The sequence below is a fragment of the Pyxicephalus adspersus genome, chromosome 2, assembly GCF_032062135.1.
Source record: "Pyxicephalus adspersus chromosome 2, UCB_Pads_2.0, whole genome shotgun sequence".
In the NCBI taxonomy this organism is placed as follows: Eukaryota; Metazoa; Chordata; class Amphibia; order Anura; family Pyxicephalidae; genus Pyxicephalus; species Pyxicephalus adspersus.
The window spans coordinates 6,422,459-6,445,221 of NC_092859.1; the positions used below are offsets into that span (position 1 = coordinate 6,422,459).

General features: G+C 39.4%; 2 protein-coding genes across 7 annotated transcripts in view; one reads left to right on the plus strand and one right to left on the minus strand.

Moving 5' to 3' along the window:
- Window positions 1–15,188, plus strand: part of LOC140322754 (protein mono-ADP-ribosyltransferase TIPARP-like) — a 17,542-nt gene extending 2,354 nt beyond the window's left edge. For 2 of the 6 annotated variants that reach the window (XM_072399335.1, XM_072399338.1), the window contains exons 3-8: window positions 540–680; window positions 2,700–3,607; window positions 4,448–4,613; window positions 4,963–5,150; window positions 6,601–6,855; window positions 8,847–15,188. In XM_072399335.1, the coding sequence (XP_072255436.1) occupies window positions 3,198–3,607; window positions 4,448–4,613; window positions 4,963–5,150; window positions 6,601–6,855; window positions 8,847–9,297 (1,470 nt within the window). In that variant the 5' untranslated portion in view covers window positions 540–680; window positions 2,700–3,197 and the 3' untranslated portion in view covers window positions 9,298–15,188. Of the gene's footprint in view, window positions 1–203; window positions 681–2,699; window positions 3,608–4,447; window positions 4,614–4,962; window positions 5,151–6,600; window positions 6,856–8,846 lie in introns of those variants that run through there. The other 4 variants (XM_072399337.1, XM_072399340.1, XM_072399336.1 and 1 more) reach the window with 3 other exon arrangements.
- A 2,132-nt stretch (window positions 15,189–17,320) lies between these two features.
- LOC140324914 (1-phosphatidylinositol phosphodiesterase-like) lies at window positions 17,321–22,503 on the minus strand. Its single transcript, XM_072403036.1, has 3 exons — window positions 22,453–22,503; window positions 19,676–19,718; window positions 17,321–18,366 (listed from the first exon to the last, which is right to left on the minus strand). The coding sequence occupies exons 2-3, from the start codon at window positions 19,709–19,711 to the stop codon at window positions 17,512–17,514; spliced, it is 891 nt and encodes a 296-aa protein (XP_072259137.1). The 5' UTR covers window positions 19,712–19,718; window positions 22,453–22,503; the 3' UTR covers window positions 17,321–17,511.
- Window positions 22,504–22,763: the final 260 nt, after the last annotated feature.

Genomic DNA, 22,763 nt, shown 5'->3' on the forward strand with positions numbered 1-22,763 from the left:
ATATATATATATATATATATACACACACATACACACACACACCTTGATTTGTGCTTTAAGCTTCCTGTTGTGGCTACATTTAAAGTGTAAACACCTACGGAACTTCACATCTAAGAAACTTGTGCTGCATCATTCTCTAGAGTTGTATGTAGGGAAATTCCTGCTGACTGCTGTGATGTTACGTCTGCATAAATGCTTTAGGGACAACAACTACACATTATACAACAACGACCACGAAACAGAAAGTTCCTTCTTCATCAAGTTAATATTAAGGTTGATGAGCCCAATGACATTGCAACATTGGGTAGATTGGAGAGCACCCAGAAAACAGGGATATACTGGTGCAAGACAGGACACATTGGTCTTGTATTTCCTTTTGGTTCCTGGGCCTATAATGAATCGTGCTTCATCATTCTCCAGAGTTGTGTTGTGTATGAAAAAAATCCTTTGGACTTGATGGCATAATGTCTTTTTAAATAGAATGACTTGTTGCTCGGAGTCTTTGGTCTGTTGACTGACAGAAATCACATGCTTATTAGAAAAGAAATGACCATGGATTACAAAGAAGTTCCTTCATTCAATAAGTAAAAATTTTGGTTGATGACCCCGATGTGATCCCATAGCTGGGTAGATCTTTAGAAGCTCTCAGACAACTGGAGACTTGGAAATACTGGAACCAGGTAGGACACCTTGATCTAAAATTATACTGCTGGTTGTTCTAGTTCACTGCATGGTCTTATGTGTGCTTCTCCGTTTCTCAGCCTAACCACATCAGTTCTAAATCTGCTAGTGGTTACAGGGTTGATCTGGAGTTTTATTGTCAAACACAGAAGTGTTTTGTGTCAGAGAATTTTAGATTTCGTTTTTTTTCCCTGCTCATGCTCACATTAATTCTTCAGTATATTTTATTGTCATTAACTGTAATAGTACATAGAATGACTAATGCTGAACCCAGGGCACAAAAACGTTCATGTAAATTAATAAATTAATGGCCACAATGGATATAAATTTATTATGTGAGCATGAAATGCCTTCACACCCAGACAGGACCTTGTAAAAAAACCAGTGGCATTATCAATGTGTTGTACCTAACTCATACAAAGAATGGAGCTATGGGAGGGGTCTGGCAGGCTGGTCCAATAGTAAACTAAAGGGTGGTGGATACATGGCCAGTCAATGTCTTTAGTTTATATATATATATTTATATTTATACATATTGCAGTATTCCACCCTTGTGGGATCGCCTCTTCTGGGGTAAAAGGTACATTCAGAATGAAGGAGAGGTGGATGAAGCACACAGTAGATCAGTTTTAAAACTGACCGGCAGTCAGTTTTATTAAAAGGTTGCATCATATAAAACAAACAAACAAAAATAAATCCTAGCAATTCAGGCACTAACTATACAGTTAGCAGATTCCTCTCTACCAGTTGGAGGGCTAAACCCAGCCAACTCCACTCAAAAAGTTCCAGCAATCTTTTTTCACATGGGGCCCACAATGGCTTTCACGGGCAGTGTCTCCCTCTTCTCTCTTAGCTGTGCAGTAATTAAAGGCCAGCCAGAACCAAACTCTGGCCTGGTTCACCTCAGAACACCTCAGAGAGATCTGCAAACCCTGGTCTGGAATCTCAGCAGACATGTTGCTGGTTAATCTCCCCCATAGGAGAAGAAACATGAAGAAATATAACTTTCCTCAAAGATGACTACTTTTGCCATGTCACAATACATATATATATATATATATATATTTAAATATATATATATGTATATATTATTTGCTGCTTTTTTTAAGACATAAAACATTCTTTCTCAGACATACACTTAAAACCCTAAATGCACACAAAACCCTAACAAGGACTCTCCACTAAACTGGGGGATGCTTATTTTTTCCCGTACATGTAGAGGGTGACTTCACGAGGGGCTCCCGTCAGAGAAACAGATCTCCGCAAAGACTGCTTTAAACCTCAATTAAAAACCCAACACCAAAGTTGGCAAGTTCCTAAATTCTTCAAAAGCAACCACATTGATGTGTGTAACATGTAAGTATTACCTTTGTAACCTAACTACAAATAAAAAAAAAAATCTTAGGCTGTAATTGGCTGTAGCTGTGCAACTGTCTGACCTCTCCTGCCTTTTGGTTTCTTGTTACCAGATTGTGGTCAGACACTTATACAACAACTACTTCTTGGAAATCACCCCTACTACTAAGTTGAACCTAATAATTTAGATATATGTGGGCTTATTTATTAAAGCTCTCCAAGAGGAGAAGCTAGACCATCATGGGAGAACCAGGATAATCCAGCAAACCTGGAAATGATCTGCTCCGGAATTGAAATCATTTGCCCAAAAATAGCAAATGATTTAAAGAAATATATTCCAGGATGACTCATGATTGGCTATCTTTTCCAGTCTTGGAGAGCTTTAATGAATCAGGCACATGGTTTCCACCATAATGTAGGAATGTGGAGAAATGTGGTCTTGCATCTATGGCTCTTCACACTTGGGTACTGGGTATTGTGTACAAACACAATTGGCCTATGAAAGAGCTATTGTGTGCACTTTCCTTTTAGTGTAGTAATTTATCAACCTTATTGCCATTAGAATTTGCCTTTGTTCAAGATTGGGTTCAGTTGAGCTTTAAACAACCACTTCACATTCCCTGTAGAAAACTGAGGCTTATTTTCTTTTTTTCTTTTGATAGAATAAGCTGAAGGGCCAAAAAAGGACCAAGACTAAATCTTCAACTATGTTACCAAATTGGCCAAGGTCTTCTTTTCTTTTTTTTACAGAAAGCCAAGACCACCTATCTGGACCTTGAAGCTTAAAGACTTATGGATATCTGCTTGGATACTGGGTTATGTTAAATAAAGGAAACCCTAGTAAATCTTGACTTCAAGTTGAAAGAGCCACCCCAAGTGATAATGACCAACTGAAGTCAAGGTTGATGGGATACATGGTGACCACCAGAAGTAATTGGCTTCCTCCCGTTCTGCTGAAGACAACTCAAATGGGCAGCAAGGTGAACTCTAGTAAACTGAAGAACACGAGGAAGCAAACCTCTGTAGCTAGCCCAGAAGAAATGATTCCAAAAAATTCCATTGTTTCCTCACCAGAATATATTTCAAGATAAAAGGGGATACATAACCTCTGTGCAAATAACTAAAATTTCCAAAGTAGCCAGCCTGCTGTTTTTTAAGACATGTATCCAAGTAAACCGAAGAGGAGGAAGTCAAGTTTATCTGACCCTAAGCCCAATATAATTACTGGATCAGACCCTAAAGAAGAAGAGATAGCCCTACAAAAACTGGAATTTGAAACAGAGAACATCTCTAAATTTGTTTATTTGCCCAATGAAGTCCAATTGTGTACCAACGAACTGGGGACTACCATTATCCATCAGGATGATGACATAGATATCTGTTCAAACTTCTTGATTGGCCAATGTTTTCAAGGTCTTCTATGTCCAAAGCACCACACTTATTGGCCATATGTATGGCAGCTGAGGTACAAAACTATAGGAATGTGGGTTAATATGGATTTAGGAGCGCAATTGGTCCTAGAGAGACTATACTGTGATCCAACTATGGCCCAAGTCACCGGATTCCATCAGTAAGTATGAGAATTGGGAAGCAAAGAAGGGCATGTGGTTTGCCAAATATTATTTTCAGTTGGGGAGATTAACCCACACGTCTTTTGCTGATGACCACCATTACCTTTTTCCAGTCAACTTTTTATAGCAGTCTGTGTCTGTGAGATGCACCACCATCACTGGGCCAAGAAGCCAGGAGAATCCCCCCAAACACATGATGCATGTTATTTCTCAGGGCAACAGCTGACACCCTCTTGTAGTCTTCATTGGAAGCCCAATAGGGTGACAATGCAGTAAAAAAAATTGAGATACAGGGAAACGCTAACAATGTACATTAGAGGATTAGATAGAGCCTGCTCCATTTCCTGGCTGGAGGGCATCCAACATCATCTAGCCCTTGCCTCCATAGCCTCACTGGCCCTGACCTGAACCTTTTATTCATTGGATTTCAGTTCTATTATTCAAAAAGGCTCAAAATCACATGTGGACTATGCACAGGGTGGTTTGCATACAAATACATCCTTCCTAAGAACACCCACTACAGACTGACATCCACTCATTAAGGCATTTTATTACATTTGCATAACTGCTCTCAACAGCAAGCCCACAACTTGCTTTGTGACTGAGGGTTCTTTAGTAGAGGCTGGGTGGTGTAATGTTTTGGATGTCTATGCACAGCAACCTGTCGGACTCTACCCTATGAGCCATAATCTGCCTGCCATACATTGAAAAACACAGAGAGAAAATACAGGCAAATTTAACTGTATCTTTAAAGCTTATTTGAGATTTAAGATTACAATTTGATGATTGCCTGATCTTCTCACTTGGTAATCTCACACAAATCTTCTTTCTTTGAGCAGAGGTTTGGAAATACTGATTGACCTCACCACCATGACTGTCCACAATAGCCCAATGTATGACTGCCTCCGACGTCTCTCCACCTCAACCTATCCCACAGCAGAGTTCCATACAGTTTACAAATATTATTATGAAGGAGGAGAAAACATATGGGAGGAATACAATACGGTAAGGAATGTAGTTGGCTGGTGGTCTTCAGGAGGTGGACCCAGCCAATGAGAACACTCACCACATGACCCCTGACACAACTAGCTAATGAGAATGACAATGTATTCCGATGTATACCGGTACTTACAGCTAGGAAGAATGCAGACAGGCAGGGGCTATCTATTGTGTATGTATAAAGGCTCTCCAACGTTGCCAACCAAGAAGAGAGGTCAACTTTGGTTTGGCTTTGGCTTCAGCCAAACATTTGCTTCTGTTTGGCTAAGCATTTTTTGAACCAAATATATTGTTAACTTTTGACAAATATGGTTCCTGTTTTTTGTTGATTTTTTTAACCTTTTTTTAAATGCAGGACTTTGTGAGTTGCATAAATGAGGGCCTCAGGGAATGCCATGAGGAGGTCCTCTGTGCGAATTCCAAGTTCAAATATTCCCTTAACCTGGTCAACATGGTCCAAACAAACCTCGATACTGAAACCAGGAGGAGGATGAGGAAACGGCCGGTGTTCAGGTCTCCCGTTGTAATGATTCAAAAGCTGCGGTAAGAGGGGCAGTGATTATGTAGTAGAAATTAGTAGTAGGTTGGGTTTTAGGGTAAAACCTCACATCAAATCTATCCTAGCAAATAATTCAATATTAGTGTCTCCATTTTGTAAACCCTAGCAATGAATATCTTCCTGCTAGAAATCTTGTTAACTTTTACCATAGGCAGTTAAAAGCTATCAGCTGATTCAAGTTATTGGTGAAAACCACAGAACCACGCCTATCTGTGGTATGAAAATGAGGGGAGACATAGTCAGGAGACTGGAGAGTTTGTGCAGGTGAATATTACACTGCTTTTTATGATACATTGTAGTTAATTGCACTTCCGGAGCTACCGGCATTTAGTTTAGACCAGTGTTTCAGCCGGTATGTTTAGAGGTCCGCAGAACCAAAAAGGTTGGCGACCACTGGTTTAAGTGACACCAATGACCTTCTCAATGGCTAGAATTCTAAGAGGCATTCTTTCCATTGATCACTATACAGGTAGTCCCCGGGTTACATACAAGATAGGCACTGTAGGTTTGTTCTTAAGTTGAATTTGTATGTAAGTCGGAACAGGTACATTTTTTAAATAAATGCAATAAGGAAAGATGTTTGTCTCAACATATTATTAGGCAGCATGGTGTCAGTTACTGTATGAAATATTCACAAACAAAGCTAAAAAAGAACAAAACTTTATGGAGCCTAGACATTTGTTAACTTCTGGAGCAAGCTGTGCTTTGATATGCAAAAAGAAACAATTCAGAGTTTGTCTTGGTCATTAAACAGTTACAAGATGTTGCAGAAGAGCTTGGTTCTTAAAATCACCCACAACCTCTGCTGTGTTTAGCAAAGGACTCCTGCGAGTCATGCAAACTGCCCCCTCCCCCCATCGAGCCTCCGTCCTGCACACGAGCGAGCAGGGAAGCCATGTTCATATCTAGACGTTGTCCGTATGTCGGATGTCTATGACTCGGGGACTACCTGTACTAATATATAGTGAGCTGTGGATAAAAGAATTATAGTAGGGGGTTCCCTGAAGACCTGAAATTTATTTCAAGGGGTTAAGAAAGGCTGGTTTAGATACTTACTAAAATGAATGAAGAAATTTAGGACATATCCCCCCAAACCACATTGAATATATTTATCATCCCCCCAAAAATACATTCCTATTTTTATCATGTTCCAAAGCATCTCGACATAGATAAGAAACTTATCTTGTTTCTAAAAATCAGCTACACATCTCTTCCACCGTGTTCAGAAAGGCGGCCAATAAGGATCACAACAAAGCTCAGTTACCCACCTGAATCCCCCTAGCTTCTCAAAGAGGTCATCCGTTATACAACAAAACTGGTGAAGACTTACATCTGTCCAACGACAACCAATGCCTACTGGCATAGGATGATGATGTCAATAAAACATATTTCCATTTCATACGTAATTCATGTATTTTCTGTTGTCCCATTCAGAGCCCGATATGTTTCACACTCTTCCTGGAAACCATTAGAAAGACCAAGAAGCCCCCCCGATCAAGATAGTGATTACCCCAGGACCTGGACCATTAGCAATACCCAACTGATCTATGAAAAGAGCCATGTAACCTTTTCAGATACTGAGTACATGTACATCTACACCTACTTCCACCAGACAATGGTGGAAAGCAAGTACGTCATCCTGGAGGTCTTCCGAATACAGAACTACTTCCAGTGGGAGAGATACTCACGGTATTTCCATCTTATCATTTTATATCAATCTGTGAAAATGCTTTGTTATTATAAAAAGGTTAAAGATAAACTACAGTAGTAGGAACTAAGTGTTGAAGAGTTTGTATTTAAGATAATAAGCCCCTTACTCCAAGGATCTATAGGACCCCTGCCTTCCGAAATTTGTCCAGCCTACTGTCTGGGAAGTAGTGACCAATGAGACAGCAGAGATCACTGAATGTTATATTAGGTAGAGTTTGTCTGTAGCACTTTTTGTTGTTTGGGCTGAGAAGAAAATGCTAAGATGTAGGGAAGGTCATCTCTTCATGTCTGGGGGATAAAGAGAGCAGAGTGAGGTGGTGATTGCAGTGGACTGCAGGATAGCCCTGGCATGGTGGGTATAGGATAAAGGAAGGATTGTGTGTAGGTTCTTTGGGCCTGATTTATTAAGGCTCTCCAAGACTGAAGACGATAGACTATCGTGGAAGAACCTGGGTGATCCAGCAACCCTGGGATAGATCTGGGCTAAGATTGGAATTATTTGCAAACTAAAAGAAAATTAAGTAATGTGTACCAGGTTTGATGGATCACTTATTTTCACCCATGATAATCTATCCTCTCCAGTCCTAGGGAACTTAAATAAATCATGCTCTCTGTCTTCATATTTTAATTTGTTATGGTGTGCTGTTGACTATTTGATGCTCTGTATATCAATTGATATTAGCACTACCTGTCATATGGTTGTTGAATTGGACCACACAATTTCCTTTTTAGGAAACTTCTGTTTGTTTTGAGTTCATTCGACACGTCAGAACAGAAAGTCAAAAGAAAATCTTCCTTTTACTGTTTACTTGTTGGGTGTTAAGAAGAACAGGAAGTGAGGGGACAGTGAAGGACTGGAAGCCGATGAGGTTGCAGATGCCAATAAAACAGAATTTCTATTAGATTTATAACCTCTTTCAGGATTGTATTGATAAGTTGCCATTAAGGGGATTCCATTTACTTCTTTTCTTGTCATGAGTGTCAGATATAAGTAAGGAGAAATCCCTCAACAACAAAGATAGCAATTAAAACGTGACAGCAGTTCTCAACCATTAGCTATGGTTCACCCCTTGCTTAAGTGCAGGCACCTTTCACCTGCACATGCGAGCAGTTCTGAGCCCAGGTGTTCTGCTTTTCCAGGTTTAATCAGTATCATCCCCACCCCCGCTGGCCAGTAAGGAAATAGCCTCCTAATCATCCCTGGCTTTTTAGCTGGCTCAAACACAGGACTCTGCATTCATGCAGTGTGTCTCCACTAGTGCCGAGCCCCCTAGCTCTGCTGAGCATATCCTCTACACCTGTTGATTAATTCAGTGCTTACCCTGTTCAGCTCTTGTGTTAACCCCTTATTGCCCAGTCTGGTGTCTCCCAGCCAGTTCCCTTGTGCTGTTCCAGTGTTTCTCTGTGTCTGCGGTGATCTCTGTGTCTCCTGTGTCCCCTGTGCCTCCTGTCCCTTCCTGTGTCTGCGGTGGCCCCATCTCATCGGTGTCTATTTCCTGGATCCGTGGTATTTGACCCCTGGCTTATTACTGACCTTTCTTGCTTGCTGCCTGCCTTGGCCCTGGTCTTCCTTGACAATTTTCCCACCTAATGATTTGGTACCGCATATTATCCTGCCCACCCTGGTGTGCCCAAGGACCTCAACCTGGCAGTAACGAGCAGAGCCACATCCTCATCACTACAGGCTCTGGAGAGGACCTGGTTGCTGCTTAGATTCTGCGCCTTGGCCTTTCACAGGGCTCAGGGTTCAAAACGTAGCACCGCCTAGAGGCTCCATCTCCCCAAGCTGGACCTAATCCACAAAGAACTCAAAAGTAACTTTTCAATAGAATATTGGGAGATTGTATCAGAAAATACATTCTTTGTAAAAGTCATCAGTGCAAACCCTTTTATCTTTATTCTTATCATTATCATTATCTTATCATTATCATTATCATTATCATTATCTTATCATTATCTTATCATTACAGGAAAAAAAAGTTCATGCAATGCAGACTGCAGGAAACCAAAGATGGTTGCTTGGAACGTTACCTTTTCCACGGCACCAACTCAAACCACGTGGAGGCCATCTTTAATCAAAACTTTGATCCGCGAGTGTCAGGCAAGAATGGAACCATTTACGGTAAAGGGAGCTATTTTGCCAGGGATGCCAGTTACTCTCATGGTTATTCTCCTGCTACCCCTGAAGGTCACCATTTCATGTTTCTTGCCAAGGTATTGGTGGGCCGTGCGACAGTGGGTAATTCCACTTATACAAGACCACCACCATTAAAAAACAATTGTCCTTCAGGCCTTCTCTTTGATTCTTGTGTGGACAAAATTGAAGACCCAAAGATATTCATTATTTTTGACAATGACCAGTTTTACCCATATTTTATAATCAAATATCAAAAGCTTCACAGTGTAGTTCTTCTGGATTGAAGATCTCAACAATATTACTTTTTCGCTTTCTCTTTCCACTCACACATGGTGATTTATGGAACCTAGCTCATTATCCTCGATGGAAAAGCTGTGGGGTGAGTGAAGCCTGAGGTATAGTCTGAGATCAACCAAAGAAATGTATAAAGTCACCAGTACCATTAAAGTTCCTATATAGTGCAATAATCATTTTCGGGCTTTAAGAGTTCTATTTATAAAGCAGAGAAGCAGACATTCCCTCAAACAATCCCTGGTGGAGAATCTTCCAGGCCCACGTGTTTCATCGGCAGCAATTGATTCTCCAACAAGTAGTGTTTAAGTGCATGTCAGATTAATTAATAATTATTTAATAATTAATAAATAGAGCCCTAAAATATGTAACATGCTTAAGAAATGTGTTAAAAAAACAATAAAAGTACAATCATCAAATATATCATCCTTTTTCAAATGCCTATATTATAAAAATAATATAAAGGGCAAAAGTTCCAAAAATTCAAGTTCCAAAATGCAACTTGAAATCCCCAAAAAAACAATGATCCACCCATTGAAAACATTGAAAGTAAGATGCCAATTAGGCCTATGGCTTTATCACCAGGCAGTGGAGCTAAAAAACAGGAAATTTTGTGCCCTGTTTGAAGCAGTAAAACATTATTTGTTTAATTAGTACATTAAAACAACAAACTTTATAATACAATAAGTACATTTCTATTCAAATTGCAACATAATACGTTCAAAGGGTTGTGACCGTGTTTAGCATTTTAAAATAGGGCGAATTGTCAAAAATGGTTCCTAACGTGTTTTGCGGGTAATGACCCGCTTCTTCAGGGGAAAGTCCAAACAAAAGTTTCAACAACCTTAGTGTTTTGCCGCAAATAGTAGTAACTGTTACTTCTCATCAACAGTTACACGTACACAGTTTCATACTAAAGGCATGCAAACATCTCCAAACCAAGAAAGAGTAGGAAGCTATTCATAAATAAGCAATCAAATTCTTGAAACAGGGTTCAAGCGAATGCTTTGAGTTTAGTAAAGAGCTTTCAACTGTAGATCAAAACCCACAGGCTGCATATAGCAGCCTAAGGAGACGAAAAGTGGTGATACTTTTTTTTATTGAAATCTAAAAATCATTCCAATTTATAAATAAACAAATATATCTACATCTATTTGTGCTGAGCTCCATATTAGGATAAAAATCTTTGTATTACCATTCACCAGGTACCCACCTGATGGCACAGCACATGCACATGTGTCTCAACACACTTTATCAGATGACTTCCACAATTTGTTTGTAGAAAACACTAACATATAGAAAAAAACATATATAGAAAACACTAACATATTGTTTTTCATCCCCTTCTGCTCAACACGTTTCATCAGATGACTTCCTCAAGAACTCATTTTTTTTATCAAATTGAACTTTATTCATTATGAACATTTTATTAGAACAAGAATAGAATAAAGAATCTTAAAAATAAGATTCTAAAATAGAATCTAGAATAAAGTTTGCACTTTAGATTATTTGTATCTTCACAAGTAGACCATATTTGATGATTGCACTTTTTTTTTTTTTAAGCAATTTACTGACTTACATGCACTTTATGTAAATTACATGTTTTAGGAACTGACAATTTTGATATTGGTATCATATATGATTTGTATGTGCTACATTTATGTTTTGTATTGGGTGTATTTTGGGTGCTGTTTTATTGGTTCATATTATTTTATACTCGCTGTGTGGTTTACAGCTGCTTGATATTTATATTTTTATTGGTATTGTGGGGCATGGAGGATATCATAAGCTGCAAGATGTTTTTCCAGATCAGTTCTTCTCAACCTTATTAACATGGGAGGACCTTTGAAATAACTTTCAAAGGAACTCCTGCTATAATTAGTATCTTGACAGCTCACAGTATATTAGGATGGTGGTCAAGAATGCATCCACATTGGTGGTCATTGGGAATCTCACCGAAAAAGATATTTGGTGTCAGTTAACTAATCTGAGAGGTCCAAATTGCCCATGGCTCAAGGAACCCCTAGCAACTTTTGGAGGAACCCTGATTGAGAAACACTGAGCTAGATTCAATTTACCATAAATGCTTACATTCTTTACATTTACACATGGTAATTTATGGACCTTTGCATTTATGGGTAATCTATGGTAACATGTAAAGTTTGAGGTGTCTGGCAAAAACTCAGAGGAGGTACAACCATGGACGCTCATGGAGAAAAAAATGGACTCATAAGGGATCCCCTAATATTAATATTTTATTAGCACACATTATTTTAGATGAGAGTTCAGACTTCATTTGGGTCTCAGGTCTTCTATGGAAGTTAAAGAGCTGAATGTCATAGAACGAAACTCCCACTTTGTCTGCAGTTATTGTAGTTGAGTTTACTTTTTAATGGAAAAATCTAAACTATCTAATTTAAGGAATTTCAGAAAAAAAAAACAAGTCCATAGAATTAAAAAGAATTATTAGTTGAGTGGACTTTCCTAAAGAAACATCAATTCAATTTTCTGATTAGGCTTTGAAGCTTCTGCCACCATATTTGCCTCCAACCTGGCCAGTTGACACTGAATCGTGGTCAATTCGTGGTCAGCTAGGTGACATGAAAAACTGAAGATCTGTGGGCCACCTGCCTGGAATTCTACTGTAAAGCTATCTACACACATCACATGAATCCCACTTGATATGAAAGGTCGGGCTCGTCTTGGGTGAGAATGTCACATGTGTAAAGCAGTCATCCGATGTGCTGACGGATCCATGAATGGCCAACTGTGAATGGTTCCTGTACAAGTCAATGGAGAAGAGCTCAGTGCAATCCTGCTGGTTGTTCTCTCCACTTTCCTCTCCATAGAACAGAAAGCTGCTGTGCATACAGTGCTTGTCTGTTCATTTCTCTCTTTTTTGTGATACAAAAAAGGAACCGTGTGTATGCTGCTTTAAGGCAAAATTCTGGTAATTGTTGTCTCATTTCTATAACTTCTTAAATTTTACATTTTTGATTTTCACATTTTTAATAGCTTTGTGTAAAGGAAGTGAGGGTTTAGACAATACTAAGCTGCTAAAACCAACTTCTTCTTGTACTGGGAGGTGATCATGTCAAAGATCAACCCGTCTTCTCCTTGGTCTTTGCTACACATAGATGTCTATCTACCTTACAAGGTGATCTTCAAAAGTGAAAAAGTGTGATAGGTGCACAGGAAACTCTGTTATGTAATTATTATTTTTTAACCAATGAGCCCCTTTTCTCCCTATAATCAATTTTTTTTCAACTTGGAACCGTTTTGGTCTGTAGTCAACCCTAACATATTACACCTTGTTTTGTAAGGAACTGGAACATTAATTTATTAGCAGCTTTGAATGATTTTATTTTTGTTTTTAGTTTTTTTTTTTAGGAAGAAATACTATGGGCAGAGAATCAAACATTACCTCTAACATTTCCGGCCATTGTGTTTTAATAGCAGTAATTAATTCCCACCAGGAAATGTTTGAAGGAGTGTCAGATTCAGGATTGAGGGAATGTCCAAAAGTAAAGCCCTATGTTTTACCGTAGAAGGCTTATACTTATTACTTGATATCCCTGTAGTTGATGTAAATGGCACCCAGATCTCCAAGCGGATGTGATTGCTGGAACCTGGGGATTACAACTGGTAAATTTCACAACTGGGAGTATTTTAGGAGTTTACATTTTTTATACATTTGTCTATTGGGGTCAAAATCTGGTCAGAAGAAGCCTGATCCATCCCCCACTGTGCAGTACCAGATCACTTGTAAGTGTGATCTATTGCTAGATGCAATCAGCTTGTGATAGATTACTATACCAATGATGTGCTTGTTGGAGCTGCCCAAGTTCTGTTGTAGTCTCAATACTAACAGAGATTCCAGAGACATTGAGCCTTATTTAATAAAGCTCTTCAAGGCTGGGGGAATACCATTCTTCAGTGAAACTAGGTGATCCAGAAATTATGGAATAGATCTGGTCCAGGATTCAAAACATTTGCTAGCTAATAGCAAATGACTTTGAAGAAATCCATTCGGGGTTTACTCGATCACCCAGGTTCACTGATGAAAGTTATTCTCCCCAGCCTTGGAGAGCTTTAATAAATCAGGCCCATTATATGTTAAGAAATAATGGTAAAACTTGTGTTTACAGTCCTAGTTACTTCTATGAATCTTAAGCCCTGGAACTGTTTGACTTGAAATGGACTTAGTGCTATATTCCAGGTATCATTGATAGTTAGTGGTGCCACATATAAAACCCTTTTGCAGTAGGACCAATACAAATTTTCAATGGCATCAGGGATTCAAGTTATTATTATTTAGTTTGGTGGTTTTAAAAAACATCATCTCAAACTCATTTCTTTTGAAAAACTACTAGTTCTCCATGTGCATGGCTAACTTCCAGCTGTCATTTATAAGCCAATGTTTTTTTTGCCCTAGTGATCCTGACAGTAACAAAAATTCAAATGGAGTGTTAGGGTTACAATATCATCATCAGAAAGAAAATTCCTTGAATACTCAATGGCTCCAATGACTATGCACATACTACATGGTGGCCTCTTTCCAGGGCTCGGTCTCAGGGATAACCTAAAGTACATACCGTGTTTCCCCGATGATAAGGCATCCCCATCAAATAAGCCACCCCCCGATTTTTGCTCAAACAATTAAAATAAAGCACCCCCCGCAAATAAGACATCCTCCGATACCTGATACTGTGTGCCTCTGTGTGACTCCTCGATGCTGGCTGCAGTGCAGAGTGAAACTGAAAGTAACTTCAAAGGACAAGCAAGCTGCTGATCCCTACCCTAACAGAGTCTGTTACCCGGCGAGTCAGTGATCAGAAGGGGACAATCAATGGCACAGAGTGATCAGAAGGGGACAATGAATGGCACATACGGTAGTGATCAGAAAGGGGACAATCAATGGCACATGAGTGATCAGAAAGGGGACAATCAATGGCACATGAGTAATCAGAAAGGGGACAATCAATGGCACATGAGTGATCAGAAAGGGGACAATCAATGGCACATGAGTAATCAGAAAGGGGACAATCAATGGCACATGAGTGATTTTCAACAATAAATGTGTACTGTAGTCTTCTTCATGGAAAAATAAGACATCCCCCTGAAAATAAGACCTAGGGCATATTTGGCATTTCAAAAAATATAAGGCAGTACCTTATATTAGGGGAAACAGGGTAGTTATATAGTTAGTCAGTTTGAAAAAAGTCCATTAAGTTTAACCCACTGGGGAAATACACATATTAGAAACCAGCATATCGCAGATAAACCATAAATATAAAATTGATCCAGAGGAAGAAAAAAAAAACATCAGAAGCATGGTTCAATTTATGCCAACTTGGGAAAAGATTTCTTCCTGATTCCGGTCTCTGGTGTCATTCCTTTTAAACTCTAAACCCAGTTATATTTTGTGCTTCTAGAAAAGCATCCAACTTCTTTCTAAAAGCAATCTATGTATTTATCTAAGGTAAAGAAAAACAATAGGGCATTACTCCAAAAAATAATGCCAATGTTTTCACTGTTCATCAGGACTACTCTCATTTACATCCAACCGGGTTGTAGGTGCTGCTCTGATCTCTATCAGGGTTTTATTAAGTCTTTTCATTTTTTGTACAGTTTCTTTGTGAGCTTTTATCTCATGCTAGATAATATTTCCATTTCTAAGTATATGTTTTTAAAAATGAATGTTCTGTCTGTATTCTTCAAACCAATATTATACTACTGTAACTTACCAATAAGACTGGAAATGTATTGCATCTGTTCTTAGCAAAAAAGGGCAAAATTCTTCATACTATCCATATTTGGAGCAGAAATCTCACAACCAGAGTCACCTAGCTTTACAATAAACCTGTGAAAGAATCTATACAAATGTTTTGATGATATTTCATTTAAAATTACTTGAAAGTTGCTTTTATACTTGAAATATTATATGTATCTATTTATGTAAGAAAATGGAAAGCATACATACCATTAGTTACATTTTTCTGTTTTTGCATTAAAAGTAATCTTTAATGACTTTGGATCAATTTGAATTTACTTTTATTAATAGAGGTTTTATATATATGCACATGGCCAACTCCCAGCTGTCCCGTATAGGCCAATGGTTTCATTTTTCATTTTTTTTGCCCTAGTGATCCTGTCAGTGACAGAAATTCAAATCGAGTGTTAAGGTTACAATATCATCAGAAAGAAAGATTTTATATATATAAATATATATATCAAATGAAAAACGTAACAAAGGTAAAATCAACTTTCTGAAGTACTGGTAGGGATGTTGAGCAGCCCATTCACCACGTGCACAGTCGCCTGGCGTGAATATTCTTCTCAATAGGAAATGCTGTCTTAACCTCTACAGAGAGACCGATGTTTCCACAAGATATCTTTTTGTGCTGCATGCCCATTTCTACTCGGGCGATAGCTATTTTCTAAGTAAAAAAACTGTAGGTCTTTTTGGTGCACCTGATTTAAAAAAAGTCCCCAAAACTGGAGAAGATTGACTATCATGGGTAATCTAGCAAATACCTGGGTAATCTAGCAAACCCTGAATGGCTTTCTTAACAATATTTGATATTAGTTGGCAAATGTTTTCAATCCTGTATCAGATCTGTTCAAGGTTTTCTGGATCACCCAGTTTTTCTCATGATATATCTATCTTCTTAGAGCTTTAATAAATTGGGGCCTTTGTTTTCTGATGCCCCTGAACTGTATTTAGCTGGGAGGTAATATGTAGGGAAAACCTCTAGGTGCAATTAACATGGAGAAGGTCAGCAAGGAATACATGACCCAAATGAGCATGTGGAACAGCATGAACACATTTACAAGCCTAGCAAATCCAGTGTTGTCCTCTTCTCATCTGCTGCTTTCCTGATGAAAATTCTATTGTTTTGGCACTACTTGTATTTTGAAAACTGGTTCCTGGCTGTCATTCCCCATTCACAAGATTGGCAATATATGTGTAGAATTCCTCCTGAGATAGAAGCCTCCTGAGATGTGTAATGTACATACCCCAGGTGACTTCAGGAAGACTACACATATACTGCCAATCTTGTGAATGGAGAATAACAGCTTTGGGACAGTCTTTCCACATACAGTGGCCCTCCAACAGGGGTAATATGCTCTACAATGTGAGGTATATGCAGCCAGACTCATTCATCCTTCCCACCGCTCCTCTTCCTCTACATCTCGTTGCAGATCTCTACACTGGCTTCCATTTCACCATAGAATCAAATTCAAGCTCCTGTGCTTTGCCTTCAAATCCCTCCAACAGTTATTATCCCACTTACATTTATGACCTGGTAAAAAAGTACCCCCCCAGCCGCTCTCTCCGCTCCTCCAATGACCTACTAATGACTTCCTCACTCATAACCTCATCACACGCATGGATACAAGACTTCTCTAGAGCTGCCCCAATGGTCTTCCCCGCCCTATTCGGCTTGTTCCTACTTTCTGCTCATTTAAAAGAGCACTCATAACCCATTTTTTCAAACTTGCCTACCCGTCTTCTTCTGTCTTTTGAATCCATCACTACTTCCCACCACTACATATCTCCTTTCCTATTGTGTGTATGATCCCCCACCTACCAGATTGTAAACTCTTCGGGGCAGGGTCTTCTCCTCCTCCTGTGTCACTGTCTGTATTTGTCTGTCATTTGCAACCCGTATTTAATGTACAGCGCTGCGTAATATGTTGGCGCAATTTAAATCCTGTTTAATAATAATAATTTAATAAAGGTATGAGAAAGTCAACGGGAGCACCATGGAGAATAAGGTGAGCATGTCTTTGTTAAAAAAAGGTCTGCTTTAGGCATCTTAAGCATCATTGCAAACAAATTTAAACCAACTAAGGAAATATATACCAAGAACAGGTTGCCCCTATTATAACTGTATTGAATGTGGAGCAGCTGGAAACATCAGGATGAAGATTTTGCCAACGGATAAAAGTGACTGTTGAATGATTCAGCACGTTCATATCATATTCAAAACAGCAGATGTATAACATATATCCACAAAAGTAGTTTTTAATTAACCAACCCAGTTATGTTTTTACACACAAAGCATTTTGGAAAAAACATTGGTGGTCTTAAAGTTCTTTGTCCTTGACTCTACATTGTGCAATAACATTTGCCAGAAATGGCAATAAGCTTGCACAAAGCAGAGAAAGGAATGGAAAATGTGAGATTGCTTTTTTTATTCTCAGTTATTTAAAATAATTTGTCTGACTAGTTCTGCCCCTGGGAAGTCCATTATCACAATGCCCACAGACCTAGTCCTTTTTACTGTTGACTTGGTTTTCATATATTCCAGCACTCTAGGGTTGATTTTACGAGCTAGTGATTCTGGTGTGTACAGGAGCCAATGGGTTCCTGAGCAGTAGGTCAAGTATGCCCTTTCTGGATCACCATTTTGGGCTACCTTGAGGTGTCTCTCTACTTCTGCCCATTTAACGGCATCATCAGTAACTTGATATTCATCTGAGATACTCATACCACCAGGATATGGAGGACCAAAGTCAGGACCTTCCCCATTGGAAGAAAATTGTTGAAGGATTATAATCTTTCCTCTAGCTGCTCCTAGGGTGGGGAGACTACTACTCCTTAGGAACCATTGTTCTCCAATTTGGTTCACAACTTCAGCTATGCTCTTGTAGTAGCTCCTGGTGTTCTGATATGGATCATACTCTTCTTTCACTCTCATAATCACTGTTTCACTTGGATACTGTTTTAGAAAGGTCACTGTGTCATTGAGGACTTGGTCGAAGTAGGTGCGTTGGTAGGACACTCCATGGAAAATAGGCAGACGGTTTTGGTAATGTCGTGGCCGGATATCCAAAAACCTAACTCCAGCATTGAATTGGTTTAGTAGACTCCAGCTCTGGCACTCAGCGAGAGATCCACCAAAAAAGGCCATAGTGTCGTGGGTCCCTGGTATAGCCAAGAAAGAGAGGGGAAGGTTATCTGGCAGGGAAGACATCCAGTCCGGCATAGTGACTGAGGAGGGAGTGTCTGTACGATCGAAGGCTGGATTCTGTTCCCCAAATACTCCTACAACCTACAGATAAATCACAATTATGGCTTTTGTAACTCCAGCTAAATGCAATAAAAATTGTAATGTAATATAATACATTATTATAACTCCCTTACTATCTGCCCCTGGAAGGTCCACCAGGACAAATCCAATAGAGGGGTAAATATTTCCATTGGGAAGCAGACATCAATAAACCTTTCACAGAGGATGCAAACATATCCATCTAAAGCAATAACATTAAACTTTGAGAATCTAAGTATAAATAACTAATCCATGTAGTCAATTGAAAGGCTTACAAAACTAAAAGTCAATGCACCACTTCTCCACCATTTCTGGTCCACAAGAGTGGGCCAGTGCAGAGATGCTGGTATTTCTAAATTTTGTTGCCTTTGTGGTCTGAATAGTACCATTTTGGCCAGGGATACAAGGGACATATATTCTTGAACATTTTGTGGCACAATGTTTACCAAAGCAGAAAAAACTGTCAATTTTGGCCAACCAGTTGGCTATATTATGAATGCCTAAAAATGATAAATGTCTATGTAGCACTCCCAGTCTTACTTTTCTACTACGACTCCCCTTGTCACAATTTCAATGCTTCTTTACACGTGCAAAGCACCCAGTGTTTGACAGCTCTGAATCTGAAGTGCTCATAGCTAAGTACGTCCAGGTCCCGTGAACAAAGGTAGAATCGCTGATTAGATGACCACTTTGATGCATCGTTACCAGTTCTGGCCCTTCAGGTGAGTCCTGGGGGTGTGCATTAGGGTGCACATAACCGTTTTGTAGAATTGATCAATTCTCAGATGGAATCTTAATAAGAGCCAGGAGCCAGCTGAGCAAGCTTAGTAAATTACCACATGTATAGGAACTGATGGATGGCCAGGAACAACAGTGTCCTGGTGCGCCAATAATTTTAATATATATGCTAACACAGCAATTAAGTAATGACAAAGTTATTGCAGAATAAACAGATCTATGGAAAAAAATGTAAAAATTGCTCCAGTCCCCATGAGGACAAGGGTTCCTGGTGTTTGAAGGGTATGTAAACCCTAACACTGAACTTTTATTTGTTCCGGTTTGGTCTGGTACATACCATATACACGTAAACGTATTTTGTTACATCAGTTTGGTAAGGCCAATAAAACACCCAATGATTCTGCTAGAAATTGTAACGTCCTGTCATTTCTGTTACACTGCACTGAAATCCAAAGCCGTGCCGAGAGTAAGCGGGGTCTTTGACCAACAAAAAGAAAGTCTTAAGCCATTAGTTGAGATTTTAGACCTGGGTTATAAAATTCTGATTTTCAACAATTCTATAAAAGTTACTTACCATAAAGCATATGAACAGTTTAATTTGTTGATCCATGATGACTCTGTGACAAATAAAAAGAAAACATAAAATGTGTTACTGGCAGAATAAAAAAATGGAAAAATACTGAAAAAATAAATGTATGCAGCTGCCACATCCATGGGCTGCAATATATTACATACTTCATATAACCTGGTGGACGCTCTACAAAAGATTCCAAAATCCAAAAGCAAGTCTTTTGCCAGAATGGTATAGACTGAGGTCATGATGATGGAGGAAAATTATACAATATGTCCTGTCTTTACTATAGCCCATACCTATCAGCTTTGGAACTTGATAAAAGGGAAAACAGGGGATGAAAAAGATATGTAATGGGCTAAAATATGCTGAATATTGGGAATGTCTTGAAGGAACAAAGCTAAATGGAGTCTAAGCCTCTATATAGTGTAAGTAGAGGGAAGAATACCCTAATTGCAGTGCCCAGTAGAACAGTAGAAGACAAACATTGGGGCTTAATGAGCTGGGAAAAATGAGGAACTGTGTCCAGCACATGGTAGGGGAAAACAATAGTACCCTAACATGGGTTTGGGGCATAACAATAATGACCAGCAGTAAGTTTGAGGGAACAATGGTTCATTGTGGTGGGTGAGAGAGAACAAGGGTGTCCAACAGGAGTTGTAGCATGACAATCACCCATCTGGAGCAATTGGAAAGAAAGCCAACAAGGGACACTGACTGTAGAGCAAGGTAAGTGTTCATATCTCCCAACTTAAAAAAGAGGGACTCCTTGGAATGGAGACTGAAAAAAGGACATCGCTAAATTGTACTAAATTGTTGACTTGTTTTAGGAGCTTCCCCTACTTCCACCATGCCAAATCCCACAGACAGTCTGGAGCAGTTCACAATGAGCATTCTCTATTGGGATTGTTGGTAGTGGACTCAAAACCATCAGAGGGAGAGGACAAGACTTCAATGCAATGATTCCCAACCCATACTTTATGCTCAGGGGGAAGAGAAGATAGACCAGCCAAGACAGTTAGGCTGTATTGAGGTTAGAGAAAATGCTGAGATGTTCCAAAAGTTGGCACTAGAATAGTGCAAACATGTTTAGGTCCATGTTGGTAGAGAGTTGATGATTGGAGGGAAGAAGAATCAGAGGGGTCCAGGAGCTGTGTCTGAAAGGAGAGGAAGAATAATACACCTGGTTTTGAGGACAAGCATCCTTATGTGAGGACTTTTGGTCATACCAAGTTCCTAGGAGGCAGGGTAAGTCGGTTGCGTTCCCCTGTGAAAATGACTTATTATCCATCTATGCCTCCTCCCTTTTATTATGGACGTCTCCAAGTCAACAACACCATCAGTACCTACAAAGCACCACAGAGCCATTACCAAGTAAGCTGCCATGCTGCACTTTAACGTGTCTGCCTAAGCAACCATGGCCACCCAAGCCAAGTGCTTCCAAGGGCTATGCAGTCCAGGGCTGACATGCGGCTCCAGCTTGGGAAGGTTGTGAGTGACATTGGGATTAACTTTGTGGCAGCTTCCCAGTTTGAACATCTGACAAATGACTTCCTGCCCTTGGTATTTCAACACTTTCCAACCAACTACAAAGATTTAGAGTTGCATATTTATAATTCCTGGAAAGTGTGTGCTCCTTTTCAACAATCTTAGATGCCCACTTTTACTGCAGACATGAACCATTAACACAACCTACTGGTTGGGCACAAAATGGGCACAATGGGCATGTGACATCCCCAGGAGTCAGAATTAGACTTTAAATATGCTGCCGTGGCTCAGTAGTGTGTGCTGTTGCTAATAAAATTTGGGTCACAGCACCTTTTCAGGGTTTTTTTGGCAAATTAAGCCTTGTTGAGATTAAGTGGAACAAAGTTGGGATTAAGTGGAACAAAGTCACAGCAGTACTGACAAGACACAGACAGGTCCCAATTCCAAAGACATCACACACACACATCTACTTTTATACTTAAAATGGGAACTCTTCCTCAAAATGCCATGCAGCAGCGTTCCTCTATTCTCCCCTGAAACTTTTTGGCACCTCGAAAGTTTCTGAAACCTCTTCCTCTTCAAAGTACTAAGCCCTGAGGCAGGACAGGAAGCATTCATGGAGGACATTCCACAAAAGACCTTTTTTTAGGCTTTGGTAGATTAGTAAATGTTGGGCGCCAGGTTCCAATGGTCTTGGCTTGACCAAGTCCAACCTCTAAGGCTAACTCTGTCTTTTGGACTCCCTAAATTTTACCTGTCTCCAAAATTTGTTCGATCTCTCCAACCTGCCCCACTATGTAACACCTTCAATGTTACAGACAAACATTTCTCACTCAGGATTCCATCTTCCCACCATATCTGTTGGAACACTTCAACAGCAGCATAGGAAAGCATTCAATCAGAGAGATAGGAGAGACCTGTAGAAAGCAACACAGCTAAATACAACACAGCTTGTCAAAGCAATAACTCAATTTGAACAAAGGATACTCCAGATTGGCAGGGTCCCTGCATAATTATTTAAGTATTTCATTTCTGTATTCAGCTGTGTGCTGAGTTTTATTTACCTCCAGGTCAGCTTTACTTGTCAAAAACTCATATAATCCTCTAAAGTGCAGCTTTTCTTTAAATGTTGCTATTTAAAAGTTGTGCATTTAAAATCAATGTACATCCCAATCTATCCTAATATCCTTCTATATGCATTATCCCATATGTAAAGTCATTGCTTCTGTACAAGTCAGGCTGTGTTGTGTAATTCCTCTGTGCATTGCTGTGTGGAGGGTCTTGTATGTTACCTGTTGTCTGTCCAGCTTCTCTCTCCATCAGCTTTTTCCTGCTTTGTGATAAAAATTGCTGTTATCAGCAGTACCTCTCTGGGGATAGGGAGGGAGGGATGGGAGGGGATCAGGTACAGAGAGGGATGGATAGCTGGCTGAAAAGCATATGGAAGATTCCTGAGATCGTGATGATAAAAGATAGCTATATGTTCCTATTGTAACATTGTCCTAATGGCTCAACTTTTTAGCAAGAGAAACCTTGGGAAGTAGAAGACATATAATATGTGCTTGAAAATGGGCATTAATAAATTGCACCTATTGGGCATTTC

Excerpts from the sequence above, each read along its gene's own strand:
- LOC140324914 (XM_072403036.1), bottom strand. The coding sequence starts at position 19,711 with ATGGATCAACAAATTAAACTGTTCATATGCTTTATG. Across the intron at positions 18,367-19,675 it reads AACTGTTCATATGCTTTATG|GTTGTAGGAGTATTTGGGGA; the intron begins GTAAGTAACTTT and ends ATTTATCTGTAG.